This window comes from Phalacrocorax carbo, chromosome 8, assembly GCF_963921805.1.
Source record: "Phalacrocorax carbo chromosome 8, bPhaCar2.1, whole genome shotgun sequence".
NCBI classification, from domain to species: domain Eukaryota; kingdom Metazoa; phylum Chordata; class Aves; order Suliformes; family Phalacrocoracidae; genus Phalacrocorax; species Phalacrocorax carbo.
The window spans coordinates 41,013,613-41,036,025 of record NC_087520.1 but is presented as its reverse complement, the minus strand read 5'-3'; the positions used below and the strand labels follow the sequence as shown (position 1 = coordinate 41,036,025).

Genomic DNA, 22,413 nt, shown 5'->3' with positions numbered 1-22,413 from the left:
TAACCCTAAGCCAAGGCTTCTGTATTTTAAATACAATGAGGTATACTGCATACCAAAGACACTAGCAACACTTTGATGTGAGTGAGGGAGTCAGCAGGTTTCTGACCTCATATTCAAAGCAAACTTTTTAAAGAACCTCATGTAACTTAATACAAAGGCACTGATTTTATAGTAAAGGCATATGTAAGAATGGGAGATTCCAGGTGGGAGACACTCTGCTCAGATTTAAAAGTATCTCAGCTGCTGTGAGCAATTCAACTTCAAATGTATGCTGCGTTAAAATTAGAGGATTAATGTTGGATATTACATCCTGACTAGAAGAAAATTTGAGAAGAAACTGGTTACTATATCAACTGCCAGACCTGTGAAGCAAACTGGTTAATTTAGGTGTTGAGACCAATTTAATGCTAGCAGGGAACTGAACATGATCTGCAAGCTATAGTCTGTTATACAGACCTTTGTTTTGATCTTTGCAGAGGTTGGTAGGAAAAAGGACACACATTTACATCGGCAGCGCTGTACTGACAAGGTTCTTGCATGACCATTGGGGTCACGGTGAGATTTTTGTACCTATATATTTGAAATCTCACAGGGTCTATTTTAAAAATGCAAATATGTTACAGGACTTGTTCTATATGGTTGGTGAAGAGCATGGACATGAGATTGCCTAAAAAGTAATGATAAAAAAAGCAGGTACCAGGCTAGCAGGAAAAATACTGGCACGTTTAATATTACGGGCAAAAAGGATATTCCAAGCTCTGCTTTTAATAAAAATGGCTTATCTCAAATATTTACTTAAGATTTCTTTGGTCAACAGAAAAGAAATTGGAAAAAACTGGACGATAATATCCACTTGAAACAAATATTTTGATGCGTGTACTCTATTTAGTTGGAAAAGATAATTAAAAATTCAGGACACAGCAATACAGTTGACTGATGTGTTCTAATAGGTACAGCTGGTTGGCTTTACAGAGGCTGGGAGAGGTCAGCATTGCCTTTAGCGTGAGAATGATGCGAGCACTAAAGTCTTACTGCTTATAGATGTGTAGAAAGTTTCAAAGAGCTCTTTTCCAGATTATAAATCCTTGTACGTATGAGACAGGAGGTTACTCCTGCTCCCAGCCATCACAGGAGTGGAAATCCCAAAGACGGAACAGCCTCAGCTCCTGCTGTTGTCCAGAATACATCGATCTCCGGCAGTTGGCATCCACACTTTCTTTTTGAGCCCATTGTTACTATTTCTTACCTTCACTGCATTCAGGGATTGCTAGTCCAGACTCCAGGCCCTACACCTATCTACCAACAAGGTCTTTCCACTCACTCACACCTTCCCGCTGTATTTCCAAGAGGACTTCACCTGCTCAGTTCTGAGGCTCAGAGATGGATCCTCTCCCCTCCTGGGCAGGGGTGGTCCTGACACAGGCACACGGCCTGCTCAGCGCCCATTGACGGCTCTGGGGACACGCCGCCGGCTCTCGGGAGATCAGGACACCCACAGACCTCAAGTGGGCACTGAGCAACCTGCAGATCTGCCCTGAGAACAGCCCAGCTGCTCCACACCCACCCTGGTACCTCCATCTTACCCAGGAGGTCCCACAACCAGCGTTAGGCAGATAGCCTCAGGTCCTCCGGGCCGGAACTTGTAGATAACCCAGGCTCCACCTTGTGTGAAAGGACCATATGAATGACATACTGAGCTCTTACCTGGTAAAAATGGGACCATTTTTGAGACGACTCTTCAGACCAGCAGCTGTTTCAGCACTCCCCCCCCAAGCAAATCCACACTTAATTGTCAGGATTTTAGGCATATATTTTTCTTTCTGAGCAACAAACAGACTGTACCCACCCAGCTGGGAAACTGGAGGCAACTGGCACTTTGTGAGATTCATCTCTGCATTTGGTCTTCTGAAACTCAAAACATAGCTGTGAGCAGTGGAAGAAGCAATAGGAAGGTAGGACAACTGCAGGGTTTTAACGAGGACGTGAGAAAATTGCCCCTGAAACAAGGTAATGCTGCAGCTTTGTGCTCTTTGGACTTGCATCAAAGCTATCGCGCTAGTTCGGGTTGAAAGCCAAAAGCTGTAGGTTAGACAGACCCCTGGTATTCACAATCCCTGGGAAGACAGGCTGCAGTAACCTCCCAGATGAAACTGGGCAGCTTTTTAGTGGCTTGTATTATCAGCAAGCTGAAAGGCAGGCTGAAAGGCATCATTATCCAGGTGAAACCGCCGGCGCCCTCTACAAGCCCCGTAGTAGAGAAAACTCAGAAAAACCTCTCCGAGCGCAAGCCGAGATACAGCATCTCTTTTTACACCCCATCTAATACTCCCTTTTTGTAACCAAGAATCCCCGGCCTGACAAAATCCTTAGAACTTTCTAACAATGTCACTCGGTAATTGCCGGGGGCTGGAGGCCAAAGGCACCTGCCCTGGCCCAGAGACGACTCCCGCAAGGTGAGGCCGACCACAAGTACAAGTTAAATTTTATTTAACAACACATTGATCATCTTCGAGCTCATTCCGGTTTTGGTTAGCCTGCTGCCATCGCAGGGACAAATATTTGCTGGTTCGGGAGGGGAACGAAGCACAAAGGAGCGGTTTGTTGGAGGCGGTGGCAGAAGGCAGGACCGGGGCAGGTGCTGAAGGGGGATCTCACACACGCCCTTTCCCTGCTCGCTCCAAGTCGCCCGCGTGGCATCACAGCGAGACGAGTGCACCGTGGATATTCAAGCTTCTTCCTCTGCTGAGCCAGCTGAGGTTGCAGGACCCAACCGCTGCCGCCGATCCCCCGGAGGGCAGAGCCTGGGGAGCAGCAGGAGAGAGGGTCACTGCCCACAGGAGGAAGAGAAGCTGTTTCCAGTGTGTGCCTGCGCTTTGTCAAGGCCTAAAGCTCTCCTTCCTTAGGCAATTTCTCAGTCCCTTGTGCAACATCACGGGAGTATTTCTGGCTATTCAGGGTCCAGAAAGGCTTTGCGAAGTCCCTGCTGTTGCCAGGGGAGGAGAGCCCACACGCAGCAGTGACCGCTCAAGGGGAAAAGACTCAAAAAGCCTGACAGCCTCAGCTGCAGCTGTCTTGTTTCAGTGCGGAAAAAAATAAAGGCATGGGGCTTATTCTCCTTATTCAAGGGCCAGCCTGTGAGCAGTCCTTACCTTGTCTGGAAACACAGAACAAATGCTTTGTTTCTCCATGTCCTAAAGTCTGTTTTGTGGAATAGGACGGAAATACAGACAAACATGAAAGTACAGAGGCCAGGTAACATAGGTGACGAAGGTGGTTCTCATAACATCTGCAGGAATTGGTTTCAAGTGGGGCCCATTTGTTTAAAAGCTAAACAAGTTTAGTAATTGGACAATCGACGCGGAGTTGTCAGGCTCCAGCTGGATTTTCTGCTGGTGTCCATCCCACAAACCAGCATGCTTTATCAAGGACAGTGAGCAGAACGCGGATCCCTCCATTTGGATGTTGCCCTGAAATATACAGAAGCCCCTCTCGAGTCTGGAAACGCTGGGGCGTTTCCAGCACCGCGTACTTCAGGCAACCAGTGCAAAAAAAAACCCAGCAGTGCAACTCTTTTGATGGCCAGTGCAAGAACTCCTTGAGCCTGTGATGAAGGATTAGGAATGGTGAAGAGATAAATGGTCTCGGGGAGGGATGCAAGTGCCGGGCGGGCAGAGTCAGCTGTCCTCCTCCTCCTCCTCCTCCTCCTCCTCATCCCTTCCGGTGCCTCGAGACTCGGCAGCTGGTGGAAAACACCCGCGAGGGCTGCCCGCTGGTCCCCCCGCTTTGCAACGGGAGGGAAGGGGCAGCGCCGAGGCACCGGTGCGCGGCGCGGAGCAGCGGCACAGGGCGAGCTGCGAGCGCGCAGCTCTGAGACACCGTCCTCGGTAAGCCGTCGTCCTCCGGCTCCGGCGTCTCTGCACCTCCCACGGCATCCCTGCGTCATCAGGCCAACGAAAGCCTCCTTCAAAGAAAACACAAAGCACGCAGCTAAAAGATACTCACTTACAGTTTATTTTTGCCTGAAATTATTTCACATCTCTTTGTACACAGCTACAGAACAGTAGTAGTAAACCATTGGTAAAAGCAACAGTGCTAAGGAAAATGTTGGCATAATTTTTATTTTATTCTTTTTTTTTTTTCCCCATACTGCATCCGCATACAGTTTGGGATTTGAAGGGGGGAAAAAAACCTGGCACACTATGCGAGTTAAGACTCAATTTCTGTTTCATTTATTAAAAAAAAAAAAACCCACCAAACCCCCCAAAAAAACCAGAACATGATTTGGGTCGGGGTTGTCTACATAGCAAAGTTTAAAAAAACAAAACAAAACAAAACAAAACCAAAAAACAAAAGCTTGGCTTCCATTGAATAAGATTAAATATATATATATTTATATATAAAAAAATTACATTGGCTGTACGTGAAACCTTGAGGTGCTGAAGAATAAAATAAAGGTGTTAAACAGAAGAAAAACTTCTTTTTGTTTTTTTTTGTTTGATTTTTTTAAATAAGCAGCTTTGTACAATGAAGGCTCATTATGAAAAAAAAAGTCAACAGCATAGTTATAAAAGAAACCACAATTTTTAAAAAATCATCTTCTAAGCAATGGTGGAATTTGAAAAATGTAGCAGTCACATTTACAGACAGGTCGGAGCTATCGCATCAGCAACAACGCTATTTTTTCAGTCTCCCCAGAGGAACATGCAGAACAATGTGTGCACAGAACAGGTAGGGGGAGGGAGGGGAGGGCGGAGAAGAGGAGGGGAAAAAAAAAAAACAACAGAAAAAGCTAATGCACAAAATGGAGGGAGAGCTTTTTTTTCTCTTTTTGAAATATCGGACGTAAACAGAAAACAACCGAGGCAACTTGTATAAACTACAGAGTTTTGCAAATACCCCATTGGCAAAATAAACAACATCTTTTCCCCATCTCCCATGTTTAACCTGACACGGTTCGAAAGACTAAAGAAAGTTTTCAGACTTTGGAAGGAAATGTGACTTTTATTAATCCCTGCACCCCCTCCCCCACAACCACACCCCCTCGATAGGTCTTTTCCTTCCTATTTGATAACGTTTGAGGCATTTTGAAATCAAAAAGACAACGCGATGGATGTTGTGACAGAGAGGGAGTATAATACACTATGCATTACTAAAAGGCAATTCTTCAAGGAGGACGTTTCCTCTTAAAAAAAATAACGACAAGACAGCCAACTAGTTTATACAGTACTATACGCAAAAAAAGGGTAAAAGAATTAACAATTCATAAATAAAACACAGGTCCCAGACCTGCTATTTGTGAACCATTTTCTTAAATAGATGCATTCTGTAAATCTTATGTACAACAAAATTACTTTGCATAAACAACTGCAAGGACGTGGGGGAGGTGGAAATCATATTGGTTTTGGTTTTCTTCTCTTGAGATTTTCATAAGTGTGATTTTCTGGAGCAAAACTGGTGAAAGAGGAGTTCTGACTGGATGGGTGCCAGCCAAGGAAACCCAGGTAAATAATGACAAATTAATATACTTTTTTTTTCTCCACACGGCATAAAACACAAAGGCAAATAAAATCCACAAAGGTGTTTTTTTCCTCTTTATAATCTTCTTGCTGCTACAAAGTCTTTTTTTTTTTTTTTTTTTTCCTTTTCAATTTAAATTACGTTGATTCCAAAATCACAAATCTGAAAGAATCCGGCCGGGTCCAGGCTTGCCCCGTCCCCCCCGACACACACAACGCCACTCCTCTACCCCACAATCACGACTCCTACCACCAAGTCCCAGGACTCACTGCTCTACAGGTATTAGCCAAAAGTTATGTTCCGGTTTGTTTTTCTCTGTTTGTTTTAAAAATCTTTTCCTTCTCATGAGAAGCAAAAGAGAAGAGTCGGAGGCAGGGAGAGTTCACCATGCTTCGGTGTAGCGGACATCCACTTCTTTCAGATTGGGTAGTTTAGCCTGTGGGGAGGGCAGGAAAAGGTCAGAATTAATGACACGCATTCAGGACTCAGGAAAAAAGCTCCCGTCAAATCTGGACTGTCAGCAAACCAGGAGGATTGATCTACCGGCCACAAACTGCAGGAAGATGCGCTACGACCTGAGCCCTGCCGAGTGCCGGTGCTGAGTTCAGCAGCGAGCGGAAGCACACAGGTGTTAACGAAGGAACAAGACGCCGAGCTTTTACAGGCACACAAGACTAAGTCACACCTGCGGCAAAAACGAGCGGCTCTAGTAAAACCCAAGCGCCAGTGACCAGGTCTGGATCAGACCCTGATCTTTATTTTTTATACAAATGCTTAGCAAAATTTGTCTGTCAAACTCCAGCCGTGAAGGCAGTGGACTCAATCTGCAGCAGCCAGCCACACGCTCCTTCTTCAGCCTCCACACTAAGTCATTGCTTGATTTTTCCCTCCATCTATTAAAAAAATTTGGAGAGCGTTAGCAACTTTTGGTGTCTTTGTGGTCTCCTTTCCATAAATCCACTGCATTTGGACGTATTGTTCCTGAATTACCATGCGTGAGGCAGATGGGAATCGGTTGTTTGCACTGTTCCTACTTGTCAATCCCATTTCCATGCTCTCAAACCATAATTGTATGGTTAGTTCTCTCAAAACAAACAAACACATTTAATTAGGCTGGGGCATAATTGAGGAGTTGGAAGTTTCTAGGAGTCATTATTACCTCACTCCTTGATTTATGTGCACGCATATTTTGATAAGAGCTAGTCATAATCCTACAGACACTGCCAGCAAATAATTTTTCAGTTAGGCAATAATGACTTCAGTAGTGGGTGTTTATTTATTGTCTGGTTCAGCCTGCCTGGTACATATGTGGGTGTCTGTGTGTGTGCAAGCATGTTTAGTGGGGTGGGGGATGGAGCGGAGAGGAAATGTCATCACCGGCTTGTGCCCCGAGTGCTCTCACAGACCAAGGGGAGAAGAAGGAAAGATTTGTATCAAAAATACGTTCTTTGAAGTCTGAACTGTTCTCAACAGACCTACAACCATGTGCCCCAGGGAAAGAAACTATTACCCTCCCTTTGAACACACACAGAGCTCTAAAAAAATGGCCGCTAAGATAAATCTCAGCAAAAGAGGTGAGAGGGGAAAAAGTGACGCATGCCTGTTTTCTCAGCTTTTTTAATTCTCTGCAATCATCGAGACTTTGCTCAAAGCCAGTTTTGCTGTTTGCCCTGGCAAGTTACTTTCGTGCGCTGCCGCTAAGGACTGTTAATGCAATACCAGAGCAGAGGGAACCAGTTAGGAAAATATGAGTTTCGGTCTGAAGTTAGTGGCAAAGGGGCTCAGAAGCAGGGGTAGGACTGGAGGAGCCTGTCAATAGACTCGATTTCAGAGCCCTGGGCCAAATACAGCATTGACCTTGATTGTCTGTAAGTGCCTGGGGCCTGATACAAGCTCCATTGTGTGAACCCATCTGCAAGCCAGCTGTTAATTCTAAGGACTTTTTCTTTGCATATACAATTGTGACACAAGTTTTGAAAACTTGATCTTGAAAAATCCATGCTAGCAGCATTGCAACTGAATCTCTGGGGGAGCCCTGGCTCCACAGCCAGAACCAAAGATACAAGTTTGCAGTGAATGTTGAAAGCAGAGCAGTTTCAGGACTTGCCTGGAGTTCAACACTCAACCCAAGGTTGTGACCTTTTTGAATAAACCTGGCACAATCTGAAGTTTCAACACACAAGACAACATAATCTGGAGTTTCATCTTCAGCGCTTGGGTTTATAAGGTAAGACTTTGTGAGATATGACTCATGCAACACCAGAACAAAGACAAAGTCCACATGAAGTCATGAAAGCCAACGCATCTCAGGCAGTCTGTCTGAAACCACCTGGGGCCAACCCCCTCCCACAGCTACATTCTAGTTCTTTACACCATTTTGCCGGAGCGGTTGTAAATTCACAGTCCAAATGGTAACACCAGACATCTTACGTGTCAAACTCGGGAAGTGAGCGTTTGTGCAGGTGTTTCTGTTTAAAGCCCGGTTCCAGTCCAAGAGGCGTCAAGATAAACTTGCACCTTCCTCAATGCTTTTAATTCTCTCTTTGCATTCTGAATCAAAGCTCCATAATGCCGGTCAGCCACGTTTACGATTGGTCCTGATAACAGTACAGGACATGGCTTTGGAGGGGTGCACTAGATTTTACCTGTCTGTGTATCCTCATCGGAAACAATCAATGTGCTCCTATTTATGAAATCTTTACTGTTGATAGCACTGGCAGAAAGATTCCGTTTCTGATTCCATTTCATAGTCATCCAATCAGCATATTAAACGTCTCCTGAGTCCATCAAAGCCAGCAACCTCAGAATGCTGTTTTCAGTCATTATCTCCCCAAAATAATCCACTTTACCCTCTTCAGATGACTTTCATGCTACCCACTCCACAGGGCCAGTTCTCTCTGCACTAGGCACTACCACCATGCACTTGCTAAATCCACAAGTCCTCCTGGGCCAGCTACTTCTCATCTTTAGTGGATGCAATTCAGAAATACCTTGAGATCTTCGTAGGTATCTGCTGAAAGTTTGGTGCTGTTCATATTTAAACTACACAGGCTCTTCATGGCTGAAAGAGAAAACACACAGATATTTATGATCATGCTGCATTTCTTAAAATACCAGACTTACAGTAGGCCAAAGCATAAACAAGACATGACTATGTGCAGCACTCTCAGGAAGAAGCTGAATAGTGTAAAATATAGAAGTACGAATGGATACACAGCTGTTTGGGCCCTCATCCAGGAAAAAGTCCCTATTTAGGAAGGGCATATGCTTAAGACCGCTGACTTCAAAGGAGTTCAGGCAACTTCTCATAATCAGTTTCCTGCTCATTATTCTGAATAGTGCCCGTTCTCAGTGCTCTGCATGGTGCACGCAGGGGCCATGCTGATCTAGCAGTCCTCCCTCTCCCTTCCCTCCCCCCCATTTCCATTTTGGGCTCCAGGACTTAGCAGAATAGTTTCCTAAGATGAGCCATAACTACTGGCCTGTCTGGCACGTCTGTGTAGGATCAAGCCTATTAAAGGAGCCCTTTAAACCCAAGAGGCGAGGTTTATAATACACTGTTGGATGTAGGAAAGGGTCTCATTCTGGCACGTCGAGCAGCTCTCAGCGCACAAGGGAATCCTGAATGCTGCTTCGACGGCCGCATGCTGCCTTGCCTTATTTAAATTAAGAATGGCGAGAGTTTCACCTCTCCAAAAAAGAGGGAACAAAAAATTCCAGAGAGGGTACAAAACCTGCTGTGCATGACTGCTAAACTCACTAATAAGTTGCTGCGTAGCTTTGCAATCTTCCCCTCCTCACCACAAGGTCAAACTCGCACCCCGAGGGGACACCCGCAGGAGGGCGCTTGAAAAAAGCCTGGAAGTCCCAGGGCAACAGGTCGCCACGTGAGATCGAGACAAGCGCCACCAGTAAAGTCAGAGGCAAGACGCAGAGCACGGTCTGGGGCAACAAAGCCCACGCAAGGCCACTAAGCAGGCTCAGATCACTGTCCTGCTTCCCCTGCCTGCAGCTGAGCGGCCGCTTGCGTGGGCAGGGAGGAGGGAAGTTTAAACCCAAACATGACCATGGCCTGGCCTAAAACCCTGCGGAAGCAGCGTTGTGGCAGCCAAGAAATCAGTCTTCTGTCTGAACCCACGTGAATTCCTCCGAACCCACATAATTTTCCTCTGTAGCTTATTTTGGTCACTTACAACTAAGTGCCAGCAGCCCAGCATCCGTGACAGGAGTCTCGCAGAGGTTGAGCACTTGCAGCATCGTGAGGTGTTCTGACAGGAGCCGCAACCCCGCATCTCCGAACTGTGGGGCACAAGCAAAGTTGTTTTCAAATAATCCATGAACGCCGTGTGCAATTACCTCAGTGCAAACAGGGCACATTGAATCAAGTTTTACAGAGGAGCCCTCAAAGCCACACTCAGACTGTTTACCGCAATCTCAAATGACAGGAGAGAAAGCAAATAGTTTTATCCCTATTTTGCAGAGGGGAACATAATAATTAAGTGACTTGTGCGCACTTAACCGCAGGCCATCATTTAATTAGAATGGTGCCTTTGAAGTCTGGACTTTGTATGAGAGCACTCCCACCCAGGCTATACAAGATGGTTATGGCAGTCTCAGCCAGTTCCCAACCACATCACAAAAAGAAGCATAATGCAAGTGGTATTAATTAGCTATTTTGGTCTCAAGAACAATGTACTATTGATTGGTAATTGTTCCATTGACCCACTTCATTTCTGCTGTTTCTAAATTCTAGATTAATGGAAACCAGGATATCGCAAAATAAAATGGAATCTGAACTTATTTTTTTTTTAATCAGCAAAAAAATCATCATACAGAAAACAGGCTCTTTGTCCAGTGAAATCAAACTCATTTTGGGCAAGAAGCATCAAAGTTTTAAAGTCCAAAAGTTACACTGTCAGGGCAAATCTGGAGGAGATAAAAGACAGTCTTAAAACAAGAAAGCAATCAGATTCTACTTCATATTCCCCACACAAAAAGGGGAAATTTCTGGGATACAGAAGTAGTTAGGAAAACAAAACAAGATATTTACATGACATTTGGGTGGAAAAAAAAATGCCGCTTTTTGTGGTTGCACTGAGAATAACTGTATTTTCAGCGATCTCTACAAATAGGTGCTAACAGAAAATGGGGAAAACCTATTCAGTGGAGAACCAAGGAAACCAAAACCAGGAGGGAAATGTAGAAGAAAAATTTCATTTTAAAAGCTCTTTCAATTAACAGCTGAATAATTTATTTAGTTAACTTGGCCTCTTTTTGCTTACAAAATAACCACATTCTCATTAGAGTTTCCTATTTATTCACTATTCAAGTTTCTTTTTGTTGCTGTTGTTTTTAAAGAAATTCTGGTTGATGGGAATTCAGAGCAATTCACTGTCTGCACTGCACAGACTCTGTGTTTTGCTTGACCAGGTGACCTGCAGAGTGTCTTTTTTTTTTGTCCTAAAGGGGTGAAAGGATAAGCACTTCTCAGATGAACGCAGCACGTGTACTGTAACGTAAATGATATCAACAACGTCTAACTGGAACGTTCAACCCAAGATAACAGCAAGCCTTTTATAATTAAAAACAAAATAAAATGTTATTTTTAAAAAAAAAAAAAGGGAAAAAAGAAAAATTAGCCTCCAAGATGAGCTAGACCCTGTAAAAATAGCATGAGGACAAACTCATCCTAAGCAAGCCTCTTCACGCACTCTTCTCGTGCTGATGTAATGTGAAATTTCAGAATTAGTCAGCATTGGTTCCTGCTCTGAGTTTCAGTCTGCAAAGCACTTACCTGAGTTGACCACAGGTTCAGCTGCTTGAGTGAAGGCAGTTTAATGAGGTGCTCAGCACAAGCACTTGTCACATTGGTAAAGGCCAGGCTGAGGTTTTCCAAATTTCCAAAAGATCCCGAGCTTAGCAAGCGGGCCAGGTCTGCATCCTGAAAGCAAACAGATTGATAAGGAAGATTATTGACTCCTCAGCCTGCAATCATCTGCAGTGCTGTCACTGATACTGTTAGCCACCGACAGTTGCACAATTGTACCGCTTGTTTACAGTAATAGAGAACCACACAGAGAAGTTTCCGTTTGTTTGGCAAGCAGCTGGGCTCTTGTGGCAGCATTGCTTCACACACCCTGGGAAAAATGTAGCCAGACACGAGGACAAAAATTTTCTTTGCGTGTGTATCCTTATGGGACATGAAGGCTTCAGTGTCAGAACAAATGTCAAAGGAGGGTCTTTTAACTTAATGAAGATTTCACTGCAAGTTCTAGATTCAAACTGGGTTCAGGACCATTACCTGGCTTCAGTGAAGTTAGTCTGGGTTTATACCAGGCTTAACTGCAACAGTGATGGGTCTCTTTCAGACTTTCATGTCTAAGATCCTGAACTGGACATTGTGAAGCCTGCTTCTTATTGCAAAATTCTGTCCCCAAACCTACCATTAGATTCTTCTGTAAATTCCCAATCTGTGCACCAGTATAAATCTGACAGTCTGATGCTTGTACTGACATTGGAAACTGCTGCACAGACCCAAGAGCAGAAATGTGGCCTTATTTGTGTAAACTCCAGTTGTGTTGACAGAGCAAGTGGAATGGCTCCCCTCTCAACTGACCAAAACTGCTGTGCCATATGGCAAACATAAATCAAGTGTTTAAATACGGAAAGATAAAGCTTGTTTTCCTATTGACATGATTAACTTACTGTGGATTTGGATGGCAGTGTTAACCTTGTGGGACCACCTTTCCTTTGCTGTAAGAGAGAAGATATTTTGGTTAAACAAGTTGCCATTCTACATTTCAGACCAACTGCAGTATAGCAAGCTCTTCACTAGAGCAAACCTTGCTCCAATTTCAAAGCTCCCTGCCCGCCCTTCCACCTCTTCCCTGCTTTTTCTGCACTGACAGGGATTTTTTTTCTGAGTCTGCTAGATGCAGGCCTGTTGGTACCCAGGGGACCTCCACTAACCACAGCTAGCGGTCTTCGTGCCACAGGTCAGCGTGTTGCCCGATTCAGCCTGCCATTATCTGGTTACTTTCACTTTAAAGGAAACAGCCTTAAAATGCAGGCTAAGATAGCAAAGGGGGTGAGACTGCACAGCTGATAAAATAATGTGTTTGACTTCAAAAAAAGCATATACTTTTCAGGCTAGGAGCAGGGGTTAAGGAAGACAAATACAAATGTGAAAGAGGGAAGAGGAAGATTGTGGGTATGTTTGCATAGGTGAAAAAGTGCTAATGAAAGCAGACCTATCTTCAATTTGTAGATACTGTCTTTAAAGTCAGGAAAAAAAAAATTCTCATAGGGTCTATCTCTGAGAACTAGACCTAAAGACCATCTCAGTGAAATGTTGTGAATGTCAAAGCATTAAGAAATGCTGGCCAGCACTAGAACCATTTGCTACTCATATGTCAAAAGGTGGCAGAATTTGACAAGCTGACTTGTAAGTTCTTAGGACAGCAGGATTCACCTTTATTCTTTCACACAAATTCTAAGCAGTTATTGAATATCATTCATAAACATAGTATGGGATTAGACACATCAGTAAATATCACACAGTATATATATTCACAATAAAATCCTCCCAATACTGCTCCCATCCTGTTGTTAACTGGGAATTTCACACCCTGCTTGTCTTTCTTTTGTACCTCCATTTCTGGAGAGTACAGACCACAATGTGCTATGGCAATACTGCATGCAGGGCGACATACCAGCTCTTTTAACTCCCTCTGCCTGTCACACAGCTGTTCATACATTCTCTTTCCCACGTCTGTGCTTTCCAGAGTAGAGATGATCTGGAGCTGGGTGTCGTTATTATCGATGATGTTGTATTCCAGCATCAAACACAAAATCTAGCAGCAGAATCAAAGAAGAGTGGTCACTGCAGTGCTTACATTCAATTGCTTCCAAATACCCTAATTACACTGGGCATGCTAGTTTAAATTACTGGATAAGTTAGAGCATGCATTATGCAGGCTAGATTAGAGGATCTTAGCAACACTTACTGACCTTCCAACACAAGAAACCAATTTTTTATTCATAAAGAATGAACTCTAATCTCTGAAAGCCAGCCTATCTATCCTGTCTTCCATTAGTGCTCGTTCCTTCTGACTGAGAGGTGCAATTACTTTGCATCAGTCCTGGAAGATGGCTTCATGCCACAGCCCTCTTCAGGACAGGTACAATTGATCCAGTGTGTCCCAGGTACACCGGCTAGACTGCAGATTGGCAGACTTGGGACATTACAGATGAGCAGTAGGGCCAAGTGGTTCCCTAAGTGCTGGGGGTTCTGCGCAAACAGAATGCATGTGAAGTATATCCAGTCTATGAGTCAGGACGGTGAAAGGCCAGAGAAACTCCAAGAGAAGGTGATGCTGGGAGCTCGCTGCTGCGGCCAGGACACCCTCCATCTCATAGGAAACATGCCGGACTCACTCCTGGGCAAGGGTCTGCCAGGAGCAAGCCACACACCAGGGGATGATTCCAGTGGGTCACTTGGGCTTAGGACACAAGCTGACCCCTTCATGCTGCCTTTCCTTTTCAGCTACATATCAAGCCATTGTAATTAAAATGCAAAGATTTTAGTCCCTCCATAATTTTAATTATTTTTAACAAAAAGAAAAATCAAGGAACATTATACTCAAATTCATGCAGCACACTCTATTTACTGAACCACATTAGCATGCAGATCTAAGTCAATGAAAATTGTAACTCCTTCTATTTAACGACCCTCTATTTCCTTTTAAAATATATTATGACATTTATCGAGAAACTTCTCTAGAAACCCAGAAAAATATGTATAAACCATTAGTGCAACAAAAATAACCAATCATAAGCACAAAAATAGTGTATTAACAGAAGTAAATAACGTTTTGTAAATGCATCTCTTGTGCACTGCTCATTTCGCAGGTGGCAAGACAAGCATTAGGCATTTAGTAATGGAAAAACCTTGTGGTCCTGAATTCTGACCCCTTGCCACAGCCTATAACATCATGGCCATTTATTTCCCATCTTAGTCTCTCCAACTGAATTATGGCAAACAATCTCTGTCTCCAAAAATTCTTGCACCCACCTTTAATGTAATTCACACTCATATCTGCAGAACAGCAATGTTTCGTTCCACTTAAGAGAAACACAACTGCTCACTGCTGGTGTTTGATACGACACAAACCTGAACTCAGCTTCTCTAGTTCCACTAGATCTAATTCTGGGAAAGGCAGCGTGAAACCGAATCTGAATACTGCTCGTAAACGACTACGTATGTTTAGGGCTTACCTCTACCATCGTCTGGTTACCCCTCAAAGCCAGTAGCATGCAAGGTCCTAATTTATTTTCAGCCAGTGAAAGCAGGAACTTCTTCGTTTTATAGCAGGATCCCATTAAAATATGAACCTATTTGAGAAACAGAACTAAAATTAGAGGTGTAAGCCTAAGAAACTCATACACCTCTGGAAGGGACATTGTTACACAGTCAAACAAATTTAAGTATTTCCAACAAACCTAAAGAAAAGGAGGCCCTCATTACAAGTATGGTTGCAGTCTCTCAACAGCTTTATTGCTGACTGGAAGTGACTTTTTGGAAAAGGTGATGCCTAGTGAGGTCTGAGGGAGCGGGTAGCTTTCCTCCATAGAGGAGCTCAGCTGACAGCCCAGAGGCCTGATATAGGCTCCCCAGGGAACATCAGAGCAGCTGTGCAATTGCCCCCAGCCCCAGTAACATGATGAACCCAGCCCCAGGGGAACCACGGGAGATTTTGCTTTTGCATCTGTTTGCGGTTCAGTTTCTCTGGAAATGCCAGCTGGTGAGCAAGGGTTGTGTGGGCTGGATGTCTAGGTAAAAGGCAGTGGTGCTGGCAATATGCTGGCTGAACACTAGCCTTGGTTAAGGGGTGCTGACAGACAATATCACCTGTTCAGAATGAACAGGCAGGAGCTGACAGGGAAAGGAAGGAGTGCCTTAAGAAAATCCAGCGGTCCTGAGCCCTAAGTCAGAGATTATTTCATGTGCTTTCATGCTCTTGGGTCATTATCTTGCTTTCCCTTTTGCTCAGTTTTCCCTGAAAGGAAAGAAATGCTGAGAACACTGCCTCAGTAAGACTCCTTCACGTCCACTAGCTAACAAAAGTGTCCTGTAGACTCTCTCCTAGCTCCAGAAAGCATCGGATGATATCACATAGTAACACCTAAGGAAGAAATGCAAAGACACTTGTACAAATCAAATATGAGCCTCTTCTCACAGAAGAGGTTGGCAATATTGCTTCCCATTTAAAAGCCCTAGAGATTAGCTGCAGAGAATTTTGGGTTCCTATCTGAAAGTCTTATTTTATGGCCCAGACAGCTGATTCACCAGCTTGATGGCAATGCGCTATGTCAGAATTTGTAGTTTACAACGACCTCGGCAGTAAGAGCTCCATTACGTAGACTCAGCATCAGTACTACTCTACAGTAAGACTGCAAATATGTTCTGTGGTCCTCCTGGTTCGTGGTATTGCCTGGACTGTGTCCATTACTGCTGAAAATATCGCAATCATGCCATGATGGGGTCAATTCTATGCAGATCATGTGCTACCATGCAATAATTCTTCATGGCTTCATTATCAGCAAGGCCTTTAGAAATAACACAAAATCTTTTCTTCTTAAGTACCCGTCAGCTCAGGTGGCCTTTAAAAACAGTGAACTTCAGGCCAAAAGAATTTCATTTCATATAATTATCATTAAGCTTTTTTGGAGGTTTTGAGTGATGGAAAATACTGACACTAACACTAATGTAAGGTCCATCTCAGAACAGGATGTTTTTTCAAACTTGATGGTTAGTCGTTAGCAGCTCTTTAAGTATTTATCAACATCCTTGCAAAGGGCAGAGTACCCCATATTAATGTGTGCTTTCTCACGCACGCCATCTCCTGATGCTCATAAATATCCTAGACCACAAAAGCTCTCAAGAGAAATAATACAGTTCTGAAGAAATTTTCTTTTCAAACATAAAAAGACATAGAATCAGTGAAGAGGGATGAAACCTTTTGTGAACAGTCTTTGTCCATTATCTGTTTCAAAGGTATCTGGTCCATCTGAATTTAAGAGTACAGACAGACATGCATGTCCTTTATGTCCCAAAATGTTCAGCATGTGGGAGATACACAGTGTAGATCCCCTCTGACAGTCACTTCACTGTATACCCAACAGCCAACTTCAACACAGGTTTTTCCCCTTACCAGGGAAATAAAATAATATAATTTCCATCTTACTTGCTATATGGAGAATTAAGACACACTGAGACCTACGTGACTTGACCCAGGTTGCATAGGAAGACAGGCCAGCATCAGTTATTAAAACCTGTTGTTTTCTGTCTAGCCCTTCTAAGAGTTACAAAAGAAATAACTGCAGGAAATGGAATGCTGCCTTCTAATTATACCTCCCCACAACAGTGTAATTGGGCAGAGAAACGACTAACACATTTTTATATGTATCTGTCCATCCTTTGATTAATTCAGTGTTACTGTTGCTTTTAAACTCCAGGGTAGCCTATAAATGAAAACTATAGGTGTGGATGTGCAGTACAGTCTGCCTTCCCTGTCCGCCAGTTTTCCGTATTCTCTGAGTTATTTTATACAGACACACAAATGCACATCTATAAATATAAGAATACATAACATACATATGCACACACATACATGCGTGGTTTTCTGCATTACATCACCAGTGAAAAAACACGTCAAAGTTCAAAAAGAGAAATCTAACATGTTAACCCAATTGCAACTGCAAGGAAGTTCAATGGATTTGGTGATATAAAGATTTAGATTTCCTGTAAACACTTGTGGTTTACAGAACCATGATTTTGGTAAGTTTTTGACAAAAGCAAGTAAAAATTGTTACTGCCAACTACGCATTAGCTACTTACTGCAAAGAAGTTACTAAACTCACATTATTGCAGACACGTACCATACTGGCAAACAGCTCTCCATCATCATCACATGCCACTCCTCCAGGGCTGTAGAGCTGGAACCAGCCGTCTTTGCCAGCCCGCACACTCAGCAAACATGAGTGGACCTGCCAAAAAGTGAAGACGTTGGGAAGGTTACAGTTCCTGCCAGTAATCACCAGCATCTCCCACATTGGGCCAAAAGAAGTAACTCCGCAAAACTGGGGACTGCTGGAAGTTTCATGGTTAATATCCCAGTCTACTGAGCTGCAGGCAAGCTTCCACTCACAGAATCCATTTTTTCAGTATAAACAAGGAGGGAAGCCATATCACTGCTAATTGCATGGCCTTTTTCATTCCCTTTACACAAATCAAACACAAAATGGCTCTAATCTACAACAGATCCTTTCACTTGGGAAAAAAAAAACGCACCAAAAACAACAAAAAAAGACTCACATTTCTGAGCTTCTGCCATTTTTCCCCCATCCTCCCAGCATGAGTGTCTATAATTCTGATGTGAGCTGCATACCAAATGCAGTGGCTGATGGCTTGCTCATTCCAATCATTAAAAATTCCTATTACTCCTGCTCTAAGAAAACTTGACCAGAGTCAGGGTAAAGGAAGTCCACAAGGAAAATTCAACAGGGATAAGACAGAAGTTGCACAGAACAACTGTCACCAGTGAGCAACCATTAGCCTAAATTCAGCCCACTGTAGAGATTACTATATATAGTCCCACAGTTTAACAGAGGAGTCATAATTAAGGGGTTTTTTTTTCCCCCCTCTTGAAGAGACAGATGTTCTATTTCAATTTTTGAGGCAGGGAGACAGGGGACGACAGGTAAAGTCCATGCTCTTCCCCTTTGGGCATGTAACACTAGTGACGGATGAAGTCCTGGTGCCATTCTAAGACAAAAAGGTCTCTCTTATCTGACAAGGATGACTGCTGCTCAGAAAGGCTAAAACCATGAAACCTAGGAGGTCTGGGCAATGATGATGACACAGCCTCCTCACCCACAGTTTGGGGGAGCTTTCTTCTGTTTAAGCCAACATCAAAAATTAACGCAGATGAGAGGTTCCCTCTGACGCAGCCAAAGCTGGTGATGTTGAAAAAGCTACATGTGCAGCTATGAAGCAGTCAGCCACTGTGAGGCTACAGCTATGCACTCATTCCAGTAACACACCTCCCACCCCCTTTCTCCTGCTAATTCGTGAGAATTACGGTCATTTTCACACAATGTAACTGAAACGCAGCTAAATAAAACCTGTTATTTTGTAAGCAGTATGGATCCATGCATTGTGCTACCCTTTTTTTTTTTTTGCACGGAAGATGAAAAGCTCTGAGAGATTCAACAGAGTGGGAAAATCTTGCTGGTTGCAGTTACTGTGGGGCAAGGATATCAACTGATGCCAGACAAGGAGGTCACAACACATGTTTATACGTAAAGCAAGAAACCATTCATACTAAGACCGTGTGCCCTGAGTAGCTATTACTCCCTAAGAGACTTAAGCACAGCAAAACCACGCCATGTTTTGAAACAAACTACTAAAGGAGAGATCTTCTGGACAAGTATACTTGCAATCCCTCCCTCTGTGTAAACTGGCAATAAACTCACTTCTTGCCTCGGGTCTTCTGCAAATCTCTGAATCACGTATTTCAGCTCCCTGAAAAAAAAAGTTAAAAGGACAACAATAAGCACTTGCCGGTTGCAGTATTCACACAAGTGTCACATTTCTCTTGGATTACACTTTAAACGATATATATTCATACATTTTAGAGAGAAACAAGTTGAACTGCTTCCACTGGAAGGAAATATAAGGTCTAAAAGTGATTGCCAAGGACAGTGTCTATTCACAATAGTCTAGAAAAGCTTTCAGAGATGTGCAGTGATGAACTGGTTTGTAAATTCTGTAAGCATCCAGTGTCTTTAGTCCTTGGGCTCCTGCCGTCACAGTAAATTACAAAGAAAACGACATCTTTTTATTGTTAACAGAACATGCTCACAGCCTCTCACAGATAAAAAAAATTAGAGGCACATGATGAATAATGCATCATTGCTATTATTGACTAGTACAAGTATTTTAAGTAATTACCCCCTTTAATAAAACAAACAAGCCCCACAAACTTACTTTGTGAATTTCTCATGTGCAAGAGCCCTGAAATGTAAAACAGAAAACAGAAGAATATGAGGATTTGAAAGAAGGGGGGGAGGGGGGAGCAAAAACCAAACAACCACTTTTCAGCCCTTTCCAGAAAAGAAAAGGATTTGCTAAGCAATTGCAGCACACAAGACAAGAAGAATAACCTCTCCAGAAACAATCAGGTAAAGCCTCCTCCATTAATCTACGGGGAAGAAAAATGAAGGGGGGCAGGGGCCGGAAATTACTTGAAACAAATCTTGTAGCTCTTCCTGAGTCCTGTCTTAGGCAATACTCTGATTAACATCAGTGGGAGTTTTGGGTCAGAAGAAAGAAGTAAGAGACTTACAATACAGCTATATAATTACACACAGAATTTTGGCAACCTCCAAGAGCCAGGTGAATTCTTTAACTGCAACGCAATTAAGGTATGGTCACAACTAATTAACACCATACATCAGTAAAGCAATTAATGGTCATTCTGTGCAGAGCTCTGCATCGTGGTATGGTTTACACCTCCCCCAAGACTCACGTTTGGCTTAGGTAAATGATGCCTCTATTGCCTATCTCCGGGCTCTTGCTGTAGCCCAGGTAACCTGGCACGGCGGATTAGACCTCTCTGATTCAAGACATCAGGTCATTAGGGGATGTGATAAGCTAGCAAATTGTACAATTATAGGTTGTAATGTTTGTCCGTGGAGGTCTGCATTTTACAAACACTACTGTTCATTAATAGGTTTCCGAGGGAGCTTGGCTGATGCATAGCGTAGCTTCTTCATTTAATCCAAAATACAAACAATACAAGTCTCTGTGATGCCAGTAAAGTACCCTCCTCCACTAAATCTCTTACTTTACTCTCCTCCTCACCAGCTTTCCTTCCTTTCTTGTCTGCCTGTCACTAGTTAACCATTTTTCTCTTCAGAATCACATTAGAGAAATGGGGAAGGACATGAAGATGGGGAAGTCTTCACGTCCCTCTGCATCATCCAAAATCAGCTCTAGATTCTAAATCAATACTAGAGGCACAAAGCGTCTATTACCCTCAGGTTTTGGCTGACATTACATTTCCCCATGTTACAACAGTAAGAATAACCCAGTAAATACTAAGACAGTGCACACTTACTCCTTGGGAAATGGGATAGGTTGAAGCAAGCTGGCCAGTGCTGGTCTCCAGTCATCATAGTCTGACCTGAAAAATGAACATTTTATGAATAAGATACCTAGTATTGTATATGGTTTCTTAACAGTTCAAGGAGTCAAAAGCTTTTTACTGCCCGCACCAACAACATTTCTGTTTTACTGAGACACTCTAAAGATCTATGGTGACATTTCCCTTTCCATTTCCAGCGCATTCTCCACTGAGGCACAATAAATCTGGTATTTACCATGACCTCCAGAGAGGCCTTCTTTATGTCAACTTAAAGACATTTGCTGTTTATGAAACCTGTTGACATTTAATCACTAAGTAATACTTTCATCTAAGTTGGTACAGCAATTACCCAGCCATTGCTATTTACAGCTCTGCTCTGCATTTAATTGGAAGTGGGTTTTTTCTATAAAACATAAGCCATTTGTAAAAACAGACACACACACAAAAATTTTTTACCTTAGCACATAGGAATGGGTCGGTTTGAACAGTACAAAGCTCTTACTTATGAGCGAAGAGACTAGAGAAGGAAGCATTGTCAAAATTATTGAGTGAAAGAGGACAGATGAGGATAATCACAACTGACAGCTCAGACCAGTGGACCCTGTAAAAAGTCTCTCCTCTCTTTTGTGTTAGCACCACAGATCCCAGGTGATGCATTTTGTTTTCATCTCTGCTGTCAACATACAGAACTGTCCTTCTCTGAGGAGCCATTATAAGGGGATGCTCATGTGAACCAGGATAAAAAGAACATTTTGCTTTATAGCACGCACTGGTCAGTGCAAACTAACCCGCAGCATAACATTTCAATATGCCTGCAAAATGCCAGCTCCTTGAGCACATGTGGTGAAGCAGGTATAACTTCTCATGTAGGAATGGCACTTCGCACACCTCTCCTTCAAATGATCTCAAAATATTTAGTGATTAGGTAGCACTAATTAACTGCCATACCAATGAACTGCAACAATGGGTACAATCATTGTAAGATGGATGAAGTGAAGAACACAGAAGGTAAGAGAATTTGGCAAGTCAGCAAAATGGGGCACAGAACAAACCAGCCAAAGCCCAGATCCTGGCACTGCCTGCTAGGCCACTCTTGCTCCAATTAATACCAATGAGTACACACAGAAGTAAATGTAGTAAACCTCATATGAGGTGAAACACCTTGGAATGTCTGTGGAAGACAATGTAGAAGAGCCTACCATCTCCTTTTACTGCTGTTACCCTTTGGATTTCAGTTTTAAAAGCCAGATTATTGGCTGCAGCTTACTGCAAACTTGGCACAAAAGTATGGTGTTTCTTTAGTAAGGAACGAAGTGTAATGTTCTCAAATGGACAGCATCTACCGATAGTAGATCATTAGAAACCGACAACATATGCACAGGAAGTGTTCCAAAATAATGCAGTTTTTGCAAAGAGAAGGTTCTAGCCCAGAGAAATTGAAGTTGGATGCATTTCCAATCCTCTCATCCATTCTTTGACAACATAAACCAGAGACTTCCATAAACTAATAATACACAAGATATCAGACAGTCCACAACTGTTCATAGGCACATTCATAAACACAAGGAAAACTTATGTGCATGAGCAGTATTCTTAAGAAGCAACATGCTGAGAAATTTTAATTGAAGGGATAGTACTCATGATGTAAAACTCAACCAGGGAGGCACTTATCACTTCACAAGAGTAG

At 43.1% G+C, this 22,413-nt stretch overlaps 1 protein-coding gene across 5 annotated transcripts in view; it reads right to left on the bottom strand.

The window, feature by feature from the left end:
* Window positions 1-3,990: 3,990 nt before the first annotated feature.
* CMIP (c-Maf inducing protein) overlaps window positions 3,991-22,413 on the bottom strand; it is a 138,061-nt gene continuing 119,638 nt past the window's right edge. For 4 of the 5 annotated variants that reach the window (XM_064459646.1, XM_064459649.1, XM_064459650.1 and 1 more), the window contains exons 11-21: window positions 20,700-20,765; window positions 19,568-19,594; window positions 19,054-19,102; window positions 17,440-17,565; window positions 14,794-14,910; window positions 13,230-13,370; window positions 12,223-12,270; window positions 11,312-11,458; window positions 9,711-9,816; window positions 8,508-8,578; window positions 3,991-5,953 (exon numbers count right to left, since the gene is read on the bottom strand). In XM_064459646.1, coding sequence (XP_064315716.1) covers window positions 5,900-5,953; window positions 8,508-8,578; window positions 9,711-9,816; window positions 11,312-11,458; window positions 12,223-12,270; window positions 13,230-13,370; window positions 14,794-14,910; window positions 17,440-17,565; window positions 19,054-19,102; window positions 19,568-19,594; window positions 20,700-20,765 — 952 coding nt within the window. In that variant the 3' untranslated portion in view covers window positions 3,991-5,899. The remainder of the gene's footprint in view (window positions 5,954-8,507; window positions 8,579-9,710; window positions 9,817-11,311; window positions 11,459-12,222; window positions 12,271-13,229; window positions 13,371-14,793; window positions 14,911-17,439; window positions 17,566-19,053; window positions 19,103-19,567; window positions 19,595-20,699; window positions 20,766-22,413) is intronic. The other variant, XM_064459648.1, reaches the window with a different exon arrangement.